General features: G+C 37.2%; 1 protein-coding gene across 1 annotated transcript in view; it reads left to right on the plus strand.

Moving 5' to 3' along the window:
* Positions 1–2,409, plus strand: part of LOC145989473 (uncharacterized) — a 68,242-nt gene extending 65,833 nt beyond the window's left edge. Inside the window, exon 5 of the mRNA XM_083124821.1 lies at positions 1,525–2,409. Coding sequence (XP_082980947.1) covers positions 1,525–1,707 — 183 coding nt within the window. The 3' untranslated portion in view covers positions 1,708–2,409. The remainder of the gene's footprint in view (positions 1–1,524) is intronic.
* The last annotated feature ends 13,302 nt before the right edge of the window (positions 2,410–15,711 follow it).

The raw sequence follows: 15,711 nt of genomic DNA on the forward strand, positions 1-15,711 counted from the left end.
CCTCAAAGTATAATTTTACGAGGGTAGGTTGATAAATTTGCAGTCTCCCTTTAAGACATGGATATGCCCAACATTGCTTGGTTTTGTTCAACATATCCTCCTCCTAACACAATGCACTTTTCACATCACTGTTGCAATGCTTGCAAACCTTGCAAATAGAAGTCCGAAGATTGCTCTGCAAACCAAGCCTCTGTGCAATTAATTATGGCATCTGCACCAAGAAAATGCATACCCTTCAGAATCATTTTTCATTTTGGAAAGAGATAATAATCCGATGGTGCCAAGTCTTGGAAATAAGGGGATGCTCCTATATCTGTAACCTCAGCTGCTCCAGTTTATCCATTGTTTGACATGCCTTATGGACAGACGCATTGTCCTGCAAAAAAGATGACCCCTTTTGCCAGCTTTCTGCATCGCCTTTTCTTGAGTGCTGCCTTCAGTTTGTCTAACAATGATATATAATATGTGACATTGATGATTGCACCACACTGGAGTTAATCAGGTAGCAGGATGCTCTCTCAATCACAGAAGCACATGCTCAGAACTTTTGCACTGGACCACTCTACCCTGGCCTTCTTTGGTCCTTCCCTGCCCATTTTTTCACAGTGGTATAGGATGATGCCTTGCCCCCCAATGTCATGATCAAGTCGTCGTGGATCTCCTTCGGCAAGAGCCCCTTCAGGAAGAGGTACGTGATGAAGGCACGCTGTTCAAATTTACTAATGTCTGGAATCTTGGTTGACATCCTCATTTTGTAGCCTGAAAAAGGAAAGTTCTAGTTATTTTATCCAGACATGATTTTGCATGCTAGGTTCACATATGATGAGCATTTAATTGGTGCTAGTTTGTGTTGTACTGGTTTACTCAAACCCATGCATGCTGCTAATTTTTCAGATTTCCCTCTTATATTTGATATTATTAATTAATACTGTGTTTTCCCTCATGATGTCACTATGCAGCATATTTCTTCTTAGTCAATCATCAAAACACCAAATACATATTTCATATTTTGACAGTTTGTAATTGTCGAAATGCCCATTCACATACTATTAGTCATTATTTGGCACCTTGTGTCACACATCATTTTATACAATTATTATCATTACACAATATTGTTGTATGATTCATAGAAATGGCTGTATAGCGAACAGCACTCCTGCATCCATCTGGTTCCTGGACCCACAACTAGCATGATCCCCTGATGTGTATTGTCTTATCAATTTAAATGCTATAGTTCACAGCTTATAGTGTAGTGAATTTAGTTCTTTGATGATTTACTTTGTTCTTAATGTGGTTCTTATCTTAGACTCAAGTATTTGTTCCTTCAATTTGCCAATTTAAATTAGTTCTGTTTTTACTAAGGAGCTTCTGTCCCACTATCAGAAGAAGGATGTAAATAGCCTCAGTGCTGGTGCACCTAATTATAGTTTTAAATATATGAACATAATTACCAAAGAATTATTCTCTAAAACTGCCCTTGGGTAGATTCCTCAGAGTAATGTGTCTTTTGTATGTTACAAACAGGCTGTACAAGAAACTTATGACAATTATCGTAAATTTGGAGCAAAAGTTCGTAACGCTGCTGTTACAGCTGGAACTGTTGGCACTGGCATTGCTGGTGTTGCTACTGGAGGTGCTGCTGGTGCAGTGGTAGCCGCAGGTTCTGCATTTACTACTGTCTACCGCTGGTGGAAAAAGAAACAGTAGTATTTTGCAGTGTTCATGGACTTATTTGAACATGTTTTGAATGTTATTTTGACTTTAATTTTTTTGATGGAATATTATATATGAAGTGTACATTTCTAGATGATTTTCAAAATTTGTTACAAGTGTACGTGTGTCAGAATTAACTAAATATCATTGTTACTTGCCTGTAGGTTAATGAAAATAGTTCCATACCAACATGCAATGTTATTTGTGACACCATCCATTGTCTAGTGCTAATTATGTTTTTACCTATTTCAATACTATGTTTTGAGGGAGTACCTCTTCTCCCATCTTCAGATGAACAAATTTATTTTTGCTGGTGTTGGGATGAAACCTAAACATTGAAAGTGAGAAAAACATAAAGTAGCAGCCTTCATCCACAAACCTGTATGTCATCCCAGTTCATGCAAATAACCTACCCGATCCTAGTAACTTCAAAGTAGAAGAAAGTTATATAGAATGCCAGAAGGTACTGTGCAGTAGGTGTTAGCACACCAGATTTGTAGTAAACTGCAGGTCCAACACAACTAACAGAAATATATTTGTTTAGATGAAGATGAGACAAGAGGTACTCAATGGAAACAGTGTTGGAATAGGTAACTAAGTAAAAAATTCTCAACAATTGATAATATCCAGTTAGTACTGCATGCTAATATCACTGTTCTTCCCGAAAGTATGCATAACCACTGTTGTAAATGGAAAAAAAAGATACATTGTAATAAATCATATTTTGAAACTGGCGGCATTTCATTGTAGTTTCCAGAACTTTCAAGGTTAGACCACCAACATATACATCTTTATGTGCTATGAACACTAGCGTAAAGTGTCAACCATATAAGGATGTGCGTGCATGTGTGTTGGTAACAGTGGCCAATACAGCTATCCAGAGAGGAGTATCAGAAGCTACAAGGCACCAGCCTACTCATATTCCAAGTATATATCAGTGGCAAATTCTGAAAATTTGACTTGGTTTACTGCAACAGTTCTTACTTATTATTTATATTAAAGTCGGGACGTGCTAGCAACCGGCGTGGAACCACCCACTCTGGTAGCGACGCGCTGTTGCCGGATTGACCTACTTCAGGATTTTCGGGAGCCCACAGAAACACGTGTAGGATTAAACATCTGGTTAAACAGTCAACAACGGGACACTTCCATTGTTCTCATTCCGACTCTGTTCATATTTGAAGGAACAACAATAATAGGCGGAGAGCTTTTGGCTGAGTGAAGTGGGCCTTTTTTTATATATATATATATATATATATATATATATATATATATATACTAAACTAACTAACTCTCTAGCCTTCTTAAACCCGAAGGTTCATGGCTGCAGCAACTCAGGCCTTCCATCTGTCCCTATCTTGAGCAAGATCTATATACTCTTTTCCATCCCTACCGATTTCCCTTAGGTCCATCTCGACGTTGTCCCTCCATCTTCGTCTTGGCCTTCCTACTGGTCTCTTACCATCAGGTTTCCCAACAAGAATCCTGAAAACTCCTCTTTCCTCTCCCATTCGTGCCACATGGCCTGCCCACCTAAGTCTTCTTGATTTAATTATTCTAATAATGTCTGGACATGAATACAAATTATGTAGTTCTAAATTATGTAACCTTCTCCACTCACCTGTCTCCTCATCCCTTTTAGGTCCAAATATTTTCCTAATGGATCCTATTTTCAAATACTCTCAATTTATGTTCCTCTTTCAATGTAAGGGACCAAGTTTCGCACCCATATAATACTACAGGCAAAATTACGGTTTTGTATATTTTAACTTTTAGATTCTTAGATATTAAACGAGAAGACAAAAGTTTATGAAGAGAGAAGTAACATGCATTTCCTGAATTAAGCCTACTTTTTATTTCCTCTTTAATATAATTTTCATTTGTTAATATTACTCCTAAGTATTTGAATTTGGAAACTGTTTCAAACGAGTTGTTATCAATAATTGGATTTTGATTATTACCTAACACTTGGTTTCGGCCTGTAAGCATATATTTAGTTTTCTCTTTGTTAACTTCCAAACCTATCTCTTTAGCAGTTTTGAAAAATATTTTAGCATTATTCTTAATTGTATTCACATCATCCCCCAGTAAGTCTACATCATCTGCATATGCTAACAACTGAGTCACACCATTTAATTTTAGTCCTTTAGTTTCGTTTACCTTCCTAACAGCATATTCTAAGGCAAAATTAAAGAGCAATGGAAATAATGCATCTCCTTGTTTTAACCCATCATGAATTGTAAATTTGTCAGACATATTAATACCCACACGAATTTTACTTTCTGTTTCACTGGTGCATATTTTTATCATACTAACAAGTTTTTTAGGTATTCCAAACTCTACTAATATATTATATAATTTATCTCTTTTGACCGAATCATATGCTTTTTTGAAATCAATGAATAGCTGATGGACATTTTGATTATATTCCCACTTTTTTTCAAGTGTCTGTCTGATGTGAAAAATTTGATCTGTAGTTGATCTGTTGCGTTTAAATCCACATTGATAATCACCTATAATTTCATTAGCATATGGGGTTAGTCTTGTTAAAAGAATGTTAGATAATATTTTATATGTTGTTGAGAGTAGAGAAATTCCACGGTAATTATTGCAGTTCATTTTATCACCTTTTTTAAACACAGGAACAATTATGGATTCTTTCCACTGTTGAGGCATTTCTTCTTTATTCCATATTAAACAAATTAATTTATGAATTTGACAAATTAATGAATTTCCACCATATTTAATTAACTCAGCTGGTATTAAATCAATGCCAGGTGCTTTGTTATTCTTTAGCCTTTTAATAGCATCTTTAACTTCAGTCAAGTTAGGTTCTGGGACTAAAGGTTCTGCTGTGTGTACTTCATTCACTTCTGATTTATCTCCTACATGGACATTTAAAAGGTCATTAAAGTAGTTCTTCCATCTATTTAGAATATCGCTTGGGTCAGCTAGAAAATCACCGTCTTTATCTTTTATCAAGTTTACTTTAGGTTGCCACCCCTTTCTAAACTCATTTACACCTTTATATAAATCTCTGATATTTTTATTTTTGCTGTTTGTTTCAATTTCGTTAATTTTGCTTTTCAAGTAATCTCTTTTTTTACTTCTAAACGTGCGGTTAACTTCTCGCTTTATTCTATTATAATTGTTTAGATTTGTATCATCAGAGTTATTTAACCACCTAAGTCTAGCCTGATTTCTTATTTCTATTAGATTATGACATTCATTATCAAACCATGGCTTACTTTTTCTCAGTTTATGGTATCCTATACTTTCTTTAGCTGCTGATTCTATTGCATTACGTATGTGCTCCCAATTCTTATTTACGTCTGTTTCATTTATATTTTCATCATCATTTAAATCCTGCAAAACATCAAATCTATTTGACAGTTTAATTTGGTAATCTTTCTTAATTCTTTCATCAGTAAACTTTCCTGTATCAAATTTTAGAACTTTTAGATTTTGTTGCTTATGATTAATCACTGAGAGTCTTTCTCTTAATTTAGCAATTACTAAATAATGGTCACTGGCACAGTCAGCACCTCTATGTGTACGAACGTCAATTATACTAGTATGCCTTCTCTTATCAATGAGAATATGATCTATCTGATTATGAGTTTTACCATCTGGAGAAGACCAGGTATGTTTATGGATATCTTTATGTTTTAAAGTGGTACTTTTCACAATTAAATTCTTTGAGGTTGCAAAAGTAATCAATCTTATACCATTATCATTACTTAATTCATGAAGACTTTCTTTACCAATCGTGGGTTTAAATGTCTCTTCTTTCCCAATCTGTGCATTACAGTCACCTAACAGAATTTTCATATCATACTGAGAAAATTTATCAAAGACCTGTTCTAACTCTGTATAAAAATCATCTTTAGTATTATCATCTTTATCTTCCGTTGGTGCATGTATGTTTATTAAAATAATTTACACCACCTACCCTGTAAAACTGCATATGATATCCTATCATTAATAAATTCTATTGTTTTAAGAGCCGAGATAATTCTATTATTTATGAAAAAGCCTGTTCCAAAATTATGATTTTCAGTACCACCATAGAAAAAAGTATAATTTTTAGTTTTACAATTCCCTTCTCCTGGCCACCTAACTTCCTGGACAGCTACTACATCTAATTTATACTTGACTATCTCATTAACTGTACACTGAAATGCCCCAGGCCGGTAAAGGCTCAGAACATTCCAGGTGCCTAATTTAATATTTTTCTTATTCCTAACGTAGATCTTATCCTTAGTCCAGGGACCTCCCAAAGTAGTCCCCACCCGGAGATCCGAACGGGGGACTATTTTACCTCCAGAATATTTTACCTTGGGAACATCCATGGCCTTATATTGCTGATTCTTGACATGGCTTTTTACAGTGCAGAGTTGTCAGCTCTACGCCTAACCCCCAATATGAATGGAGGAACTACTACACAAGACAAACACAAACACATTAGACAGCACAACTACTACACAAGACACACACAAACACTTCACAACTATATTACAATATAAACACAAACACACCACAACTACTACACAAGACAAACACATACCTACTAGACAGCACAACTACAACACAAGACACATACATACACACCACCGATACTACACAAGACAAATATCTACAATAATGTGCATAATGGTGAAGTATCGGGCTTGAGTTAGAAAAGAAACTACAGTAAAACCTCGTTAATCCGGACTTATGGGGGGGATAAGTTGACCTGTTTAAGAAACGTCTGGATTAACTGAAATAACCTAAGAGAACAGTGGAAAGTGCATTAAAACTCCATTTATAGCAACAAAACACGTTTATTATGGTGTATTTAAAGAGCATAATAGGCCTAAATACACTATACAGTACTGTACAAATTCTGCGGGAAACAGAATAATTATTATATCAATGCAAACCGAACAAGCTTTCTAATTAACTCGGGTATACATATTCATACATGAGATTCGTAGGATTCACTCACAATTTTTTTTTTTTTAAAAAAATCAAACATTTAATTTAATACACTTGTAATAATAAGGATTTTCATATTCGGCAAATCATATTTATCACGTGCACATCTCATCGCTTTACATAAATACCTAAATATTAATGAACTGAACATGAATGCACTGCATGTCATCTCTTTCCTTTTTTTTTATCGAGAAACTAACAAAAAGAGCCAACACTCTGAAACCACAGACAAAAAAACTTCCCTTTGTAAACTCACAGATTATCTTCACATGCCCAAACTTTGCTCTGATTGGCTGTTCCACAGAATGCAATCGAGGAAAGCCAGTAGCAATTAGAACATGTCCTATTCCTCCAAACCAGTCAAGCAGCCAGCCAGGCAGCCAGTTCAGCGCCAACTAACTGGATATCCAGTTCCGTGTGATTCGGCCTTTACTCGGTTTTTCGTTAAGCCTTAAAGTATCTCGTAACGATATTTAAATGGTTGACTCGATACCATCCACCATAATCTCTAGCAAATATCGCAAATGTGAAGTTCTGTGTATGACCAAAGCTTTTATGCCACCTACAAAGCTTGTCTACTTGATTACAATGGATGCAAACCTCCACACTCTTGACCGTTCAAAAGAGTCACACTTTAGAACTCTTTGCCAGATGGCAGGCCAGTGGATTAAACTAATCGCAGAAATTGCTTAACATTAATACTAATATCCGGTTCATATATTCAAGTATTAATTTACTGTAATTAATTTACACTGAATTACTTGGTTAAACAGAAAACACTTCTGTGCTTGATGAATCCTTATTGTAATTAAACGTGATAGTATTGCCAGATTACCATAAGAGCACTATGGAACATTAGAGTGATTTGGAACGATGCGGTAGATGGCTCTAGTCAACGCTTCATAACCATAGAGTACATATTCCAGATAAGGAAGTTTGCAATCCTGGCTAATTCCATTATTATTGTTGTTATTCGCGATTTAAAATTACCATCTGAGCGCTAGTGTCGCTTCCAATATGGCCGCTCTACGTAGGATAGATCTTTGTTTACATTCAGTAGTATAGTACGTAATAGCAGCGTGTTGTCATTGCTGGTATGGAAGAAACGTTCAAATTACGCGTTATATTTAAATATTGCGAATACGATGTGAATTCCAGGAACTATAACGAAGGTGAAGCTGTGCTGAGAGCGAAGCATTTAATTATGATAATAAAAATAACACGGGAAACGCACACGAAACTAATGTATACGCACTGGTTTTTCAAAGCGGTGCTGTTTCATCTGCACTGCACCTCGGTTGTAACTGCCTAACTGGGGCTCTCAGAAATGATTTGAAAATAAAGCAATTCACCTGTATTGCAAAGCTTGGAAGGAAATAATAATAACACCACCGGATAATGATAATAACAACAATTTCATTGAGGCTATTTTCAGTCTTCACTGAAAATTGACATACTGAATGAAACAGCAACATTAGCATGTCAATTATGTTTTTCTGACTTACCTTTATGATTACGGACATTAATAAATTCTCAAACTATTTTCATCTTTGCACTTCATCGACTTGCACCTGTTCCAAATTAAATACATAATACATTGTTTTCGAAAAAAATGTTATATTCATAAAGAACAATTTAAAACTTACTTTCATGGCAATAAAATCATCTTTCCGAAGGATTATTTCGGAAAATAGAGTGAACAGACCCGTACATTCTTCGTAATTTCTTTGCCGCATTTCAGTTATGACGATCTTGTCAATCAGTTCTGTTTTCCCTGATTTATTTAAACATTTCATTTTGTTGATTCCACATGCAAGCTTTTCACTTGTCCTGAACCACAAAACGACTTAGAGCAAAAAACTGAACAGTATACGCTAGTTTTTTTGCATGTTCCCCATGCTTTGAATGGTTTCAACACGACGAAGCGAAGCTAGGTGTCCTACGTGGAATGGTTCCTGAAAATCTCACCAGATGGCATATCGGATAATTTTAATCGCGAATAGTTGTGACAAGTGGAATATATATATATTCAGTCCGATTTCTGTATTGATAACTTTTAACTTTTGTGCGTGAGCGGGCGTTCATGTGTGTGTTTGTAAGAGTTGTTTGGATAAATTGTACTGCAATGTCTCGGAAAGAAGAAAGAAAGTAATTGGTACACAGGGAAGAGAAATTATTTTGAATGTACGGGAGTATTTTGAAAGGGAACGTGAAAACAATGGACCTCTATTACCTGTTGCACAGGTTGTTAAAAGAACAGCAAATGCTACCAGGGTTAATAAGTGCACTGTTTCTAGGATAACATCAGAGAAGTTTGGGAAGTCTGGCAAGGAGGAAAATGAACTTCGAACTCCAGGAAAACACCGAGAAAGGCCGAAACCAGTGACAAATCTAGACACGTTTGACTTTGACGCAATTCGTGCACACATTTACCAGTATTACGCTCGCGGTGAAATCCCAAATAGGAAAAAGTTAGTGAATTTGTTAAAAGAAGCAGGATTGTTCAGTGGAGAGAAGACATTGCTTTCAGTTGTTCTTCGCACACTTAATTTTAAGTATAAAAAATTCAATGGGAGGAAAATACTGATGGAGCAACAAGACATTGTTATTTGGCACTGCCGGTTTCTTCGTAAAATGATTAATGTCGATTTTAGCAATGTCATTTTTACAGACGAAACCTGGGTGAATGTGAATCATGTTATTCCGCGAATATGGACTGATGGCAGTGCTTCGTCTTCCGGGGTTTGTATTATTGTGTGTCATGCTGGCTCGGTTCACTGGTTTGTGGAAGGAGCTTTGTGGGTGTTTCAATCCAGGAAAAGCTGTGACTACCATGAAGAAATGGATGCTGAGGGTTACATTTCTTGGTTTGTAGACAAACTGCTGCCAAATATTCCTCCCGGTCAGACAATAATCATTGACAATGCACCATACCATTCAACACAAGTCGACAAGCCCCCAACGATGTCATCCCGCAAAGCTGATATCATAACCTGGCTGGAACGCCATAACGTAGCATGCGATATGAGCATGAGGAAGACTGAACTACTGCAGCTCCTTACGTTACACAAACCCCAGTTCCCCATATATCGAATAGACAAGCTTGCAGAAGAAGCGGGACATATGGTGGGCCGTCTCCCGCCTTATCATTGTATGTACAATGCAATCAAACTTATTTGGGCACAGGTCAAAGGGCTGGTAGCACAGAGGAACACTTTGCCACCTTTTACACCGTCTAAAATTTTGCAACTGACAGAACAGGCTATCGGGGATGTGACAGCAGATAGGTGGCGTTCGGCTATGGAACACACAAGGAAGATTATTTCCAAAGCATGGGAGAAGGAGGGAGTTGAAGAGCAGCAAATGGAGTATTTTGCAATTTCACTTGGGTGGGAAGACAGCAGTGACAGTAGTAGCTTAGATGAAGATGGTGATGTTTCTTTACCAACCAACAATGAACATGATCTTAGGACAGCGCCACTGCAATGGTAGCCGGTAAACAAAAACAACTGATTCTTTAACTACTACTTCTGTCCTTTCATTCATTTTTTATGTTTTTACATACAGGTAGCTCAAAGCATTAAGTACCAACTGTATCATTCATGTTAAGGAAATCGAGCAATTGCCAAGTGTTTCGTTGTAATTTATTGAACTCTGTATTGCCAGAGCCTGTATTCTCATGTAGCTTCCAAAAATTGTCTCACTTCACACACCCACATGTGCCTCTCCGATGCGACAGTGTTAGGGTAAGCATCGTCACCTTGTAATCAAGTAGTCCTGGGTTCGATATGCTGTCAAGGCACATAGTGGTTCGGATCCCACTTCTTACTGTAGGTCCATTCCAGATTAGCCGTAGTGTGCATAAAGTGGACTTTCAAACACCAACTCAACCAATCTATCAATCCACACACAATTGATTTGTTCTCGATAAATTCTTCTCCATAATACAGTAACTCAGTTCTGTAAAATTCTGTTTTAGAGGTAAATTTTTGTAGGTTCGTCAAAATATAATTTAAAAACGTGTTAATGAAACCAAGTTGTACGTAATTTTTTATACGTAATTCACCCTAATTTTCAAGAAATACATTTCATTTGTACGTTCCGAAGCTTCAACAATGTCACAGAAGTATAAATTCCATGTCGTTACAAAACAAAGAGTGAGTTTCGTATACAAAAACAATAGGCGGGCATAGCTGCGGTCGATATCGATTTGCGATAAAGACGAACGTCGCGGTGTGACAAAGAAAGCAAAGAGAGGCAGCATAAAATCAAAGGAGAACGATTTGCCACAGTTGTTCATAACACAAGCCGCATTTTCTTTTGTAGGTAATTGTGATACGATACAACACAAGTAAAAAGATGCCGGTAGCTGATGCTTGCAATGTACCATAATAGAAACACAACAAAGGTTCTTTCAGTGAAGGTTTTCGGTTGCTGTGTAGAGCAGGAAGAGAAAATGTTTCATGCTTGCCAGAAAGTAAAATTCACACGGGAAGTTAACGTTAACCTACAACAAACTTCAGATTCAAACTTCTAGATTAGTTAATTTAACACTTTACGACGGAAATAGCATATATTAACGTACTGATACGTACGTGCTTAATTTCGCGTGACGTTTATTTTTCCCGAGCTTGCCAACAGCTGATTAGCCTGTCCGCCTGTTTGTGCGAACGTGGCAACGCAGAAAACACCCAGCCACATGGCAGCCTATGAGGAGTCAGAATTTGGTCACATTCTACGTTCTGATTGCACACCGCTTCTTATCGCGGCGTGACAGTAATTATACACCCCATCTAGATTAATTAGATATAATAGAAATAGAACACCGATGCTATTTATGCAAATAAAACAAAAACAGAATTCTGACAACTTTAAATTTTCCAGCAGTACCTGTATTTTTTATTTGGGTCTAATGTTAGACCTGGATTTTTCCTACATAGAGGGAAATTTCCCTTCATGTATCAACACTACCTCTGCCAAGTACGGTGCAGAAAGCAGGAAGTAACAAGCAGTGGTCTCCTGCCAATGCTGTTTGAAGATGTGGAATTTACCATGCAGGCTGCATTTTTTTAATAGTAACTTGTCCACTTTGTCTTCCCTTCCCTCACCCTTACATTGTCCAACCGGAGAGGAAACTCTGTCATCAGAAGGGTACAATGATGGCATATATAAACCAGTCTTTGAGTTATTTAAATATTAAGGGTAGATAAAGTTTCCCATACACGTTGCACCATCCCATGAGGCATATGTAGGGGGATGTGAGGGTAGGGCTCCATACATTCTATCGATCCTCGCCATGTTGGAAGTGATGTGATCAGCACTATGATCCAGCCCATGGGCGTAACTTGGGGCCTAATTTCTAGCCTGCAGAATCAAATTTGGGCCTAGTTTTTGAGGGGACAGAATTTCACTTGGGGCTTAATTTTGAGGGAACAGAATCAGACTTGGGACCTAATTTTGAGGGGCAGAATCAGCCTGGGACTTAACTTTGGGAGAAGAGGTTCGAAAAGTTATCCATCTCATAAAAATAGAGTCCAGGATTATTTGCTAAATGTGACGTTAGAAAAATCTCAAATATTACTCTTTATTACTTTGCTCTTCAGGTTCCCTAACTAACCTGAAAATTTTGGGGAAAGGCAAGTACCCCCCCTTGCCCCCATCAAGTTACGCCTATGATCCAGCTACTTTTACCCTCAAGGTTGCCCCCATCTCCCCCCTCACCAGGTACCCATTTAATTAAGGCTAAGTGAGCATCCAGAGCTGCTTAATGTGAGGACAAGGCCGGAAAATTTCTGACCCTTGGATCATCATCCACTTTTGCGGCTCAAAGTTATTTATTGAGCAATTATCCATATATTAAAGCTAAATAACAAAAAAGTTGGTTTGCCAGCTATAAATGTAGTAACATGGAGATAACTCCACTGGTGTGTGTGCAGAGGCCAACACATATATCTCTGCCGCAGTGCAGAACCCAATTTTCGTTTCATCTTTATTTTTATATATTTACCAGAGAATTCCAAATACAGCTTTGGCCATTTTACATTGGAATATAATAACAATGGAAATAACAAACAATAACAATCTAAGTAACAATAAATAATAATAACATAAACTAAAATACCTAATTTTTTTCCCTTCATACTTCGCGTTTGTGCATACATACATATGAGATAAAGTGGATTACATGTTACACAGTAGCTTTTTAAAACGTGACTGGTTTTCAAAAATATCAACTTGGTTTGGTAGAGTGTTGTATTGGCCGGGTAGTCTGTGGAAGAGAGGATGTTGTATTAGGCTTAATCTGGGTTTCTGATATGTGAAAAGCTGAGTGCTCCTTATGGTGCGGGATGGTACTCGAAAGTGAATTTCTTGATGAAGGCGATCACTTCTTATGTTCCCATTGATTATTTTATGGAGGAAAATATGGTCTGCAAGTATGTGTCTGTCATGAGGGGTATGGATATTTAGCATTTTCAGAAGGACGGACTTTTGTAAATGTTTTGTGGATGGAATTCGGTGGCGAACAATGGCCAGGAAGAAATTTAGAACAGAATTTAGTCTATCTAATTTTGAGGGGCATGCCATAGACCAGATCGGAGAACAGTATTGAAGTTTAGGTGCAACGAAAGATTTGTAAAACGTGCCGAGAGCAGACAGGTTGTTTATTTCAGTAAAACGATAGAGGAGACCCAGCATACGCATGGAACCCTTAGTGACTGCAGAGATGTGTTCAGAAAAGGAGAGTTTCTCATCAAATATGATGCCTAAGTCCTTCTGTGTGGCAACCCTTTGAACGCAATTGTTTTCTATGAAATATTGCGTATTAAATGTGTATTTCTTTAAGGAGAAGGTCATGGTGGTACATTTCTGAGGATAAAGTTTCAGGTTTCATATTTCACACCACTTTATTAGGGAATCTAAGTTCTTTTGCAAAAGTGCCATGTCATTTAAATTTGATATTTTACTGTATATTTTGCAATCATCGGCGAACAAAAGAAGGTTTTTGCAAGAGTCAGAGAGATATTCTGGAAGATCATCAAGGTAGAGGATAAAGAGAAGAGGTCCAAGAACACTTCCTTGGGGAACACCAGAAGATGCACTTCGATATGAAGAAGATGTTCTGGAAAGTACAACCTTTTGTTGTCTGTTTCGGAGGTACTGTTTGAGCAGAGAGAGAAATTTCCCATGAATATTAAAACGATGAGATATTTTGTGTAGGAGGTAGTTGTGGTTTATAGAGTCGAAGGCTTTGGAGAAATCAAGATAAATTACATCCAGTTGAGAGTTTTCAGACTATACAGTTGATAGCGTCAGATAATACGGTGCTCAAGTTAGTTAAGCAGGAGCTGCCTGGTAAGAAGCCGTGCTGTGCTGTATTTATGTATGGAGAGGTGAATTTGTAAAGTCGGTCCTTTATTATTTTTTCACAGGCGATGGAAAGTGGCGATAACAGAGAAATGGGTCTATAAGAAGCAACAGCATCCTTGTCGCCAGATTTATATAACGGTACCACATTAGCCTTTTTCCATGAATCCGGGAATGTTGCCTCATTGAAGCACCTGTTTAATAAAATTGAGAAGGGAATAGCGAGAGAAGAAGCAGTGTTTTTGAGGAAAATGGTAGGGATTTCGTCAGGACCATTTGCGCGATTTTCAGGCAATGAAGATAGGATGCTTACAACTTCTCCCGGAGATGTGGAGAGAGATGTCAGAGAGTGACAGCCAACTGGAGCGAGATTAGGAGGAGAAGAAGCTGGTGTATTTGACACTATATTTTTAGAGAAAAAGGAGTTAAAGAGATCAGCTCTGTCAGGGTCCTCTCTCTTAGAATCACGTGGTTCTACCCTGCTCGCCAACCTTTGCCATTGTTGCCAATTATCATTCCATTCCTGGACACTCGCGCAAACATCATTAAAAACAATAGAATAGCGCTCCAGCTTGTAGTTCACACCATTCGACAGGGACGGTAATGTGGCAATATAGCATGACGTAGTGGTTGCTGCTTTTATGCGGTGCATGGTCATTGGCTAGCTAGTAACTAGTGTTGCAAACTGCAAGTATGAAGCACTATTTCTGTCACGGAAGGAGAGGCAAAGGGACTGTGAGTTTTGTTAGATTGGAAGTGCCATATTTTTATTTTAAGTATTTGACCAGTTTGACGTTGCGTGTGTGTATGTGAAAGTGCATGTGTTCGGTTAGTGGTTAAATTCCATAATGCCTCCAGTACTATTGTTCATATTTCATCACTTTAAAATTACTCAAAAGAAAAATATTATGTGGATGCATGAGCATTTGAACTCTCGGCTCCGGTATTTGTTCTTGTAGGAATTGTATAAAGGAAGCTGTTATTTCAAATTTGAACAGCTCAAAACACCCCCAATCGATTTTGCTCATTTTTGTATATTTTTAACAATCAACCTTCCTCTTCATACTGAGAAAGTTTTATCGAGGTGTTTTTTTGATATAAGGGAGAAAAATTAGATTGAAATTTGTCTTGCATCAGCAATGAACTAAGCTGCAGCATCCTTATGATGAGACTTTTCATTTGTGTCGCGCTAAAGGATATATATACAGTACTTACTGCTTAGGAACAGATGATATTTAACATTAAAGTTGGCTTCATTTTGTGCTGTTATTGCTAATTTATACATTACTGTTTCCATATCTTTAGCCGCGTTCGTGCAGATGAGATGTGGGCATGTTGTGAAAACTTCTGTGTTAGCCAAAAAATGAAGGAGGAAAAACGACGAACGTCGGGAATGTTTAAGAAAAAATTCATTATTTATACAGCTCCTGGCCATATTACTAGATGCATCGAAATTCTTTTTTTGAAAATAAGAGTTTTGAAGGGGAAACTTGTACAAATTGACCATTAGTTATCTGAAAAGTTTCCAGTACGTTATTTGAACCCTGGCAGATACGAGTAATACGTACAAAAGCACTTTCTTGCACAACATTGATAACAATAATAATAATAATAGTAATAATAATACAAAGTAATGTAATTCGACACAGTGGACAC

Source organism: Lepisma saccharinum, chromosome 6 (assembly GCF_977018435.1).
Source record: "Lepisma saccharinum chromosome 6, izLepSacc3.1, whole genome shotgun sequence".
Lineage (NCBI taxonomy): Eukaryota > Metazoa > Arthropoda > Insecta > Zygentoma > Lepismatidae > Lepisma > Lepisma saccharinum.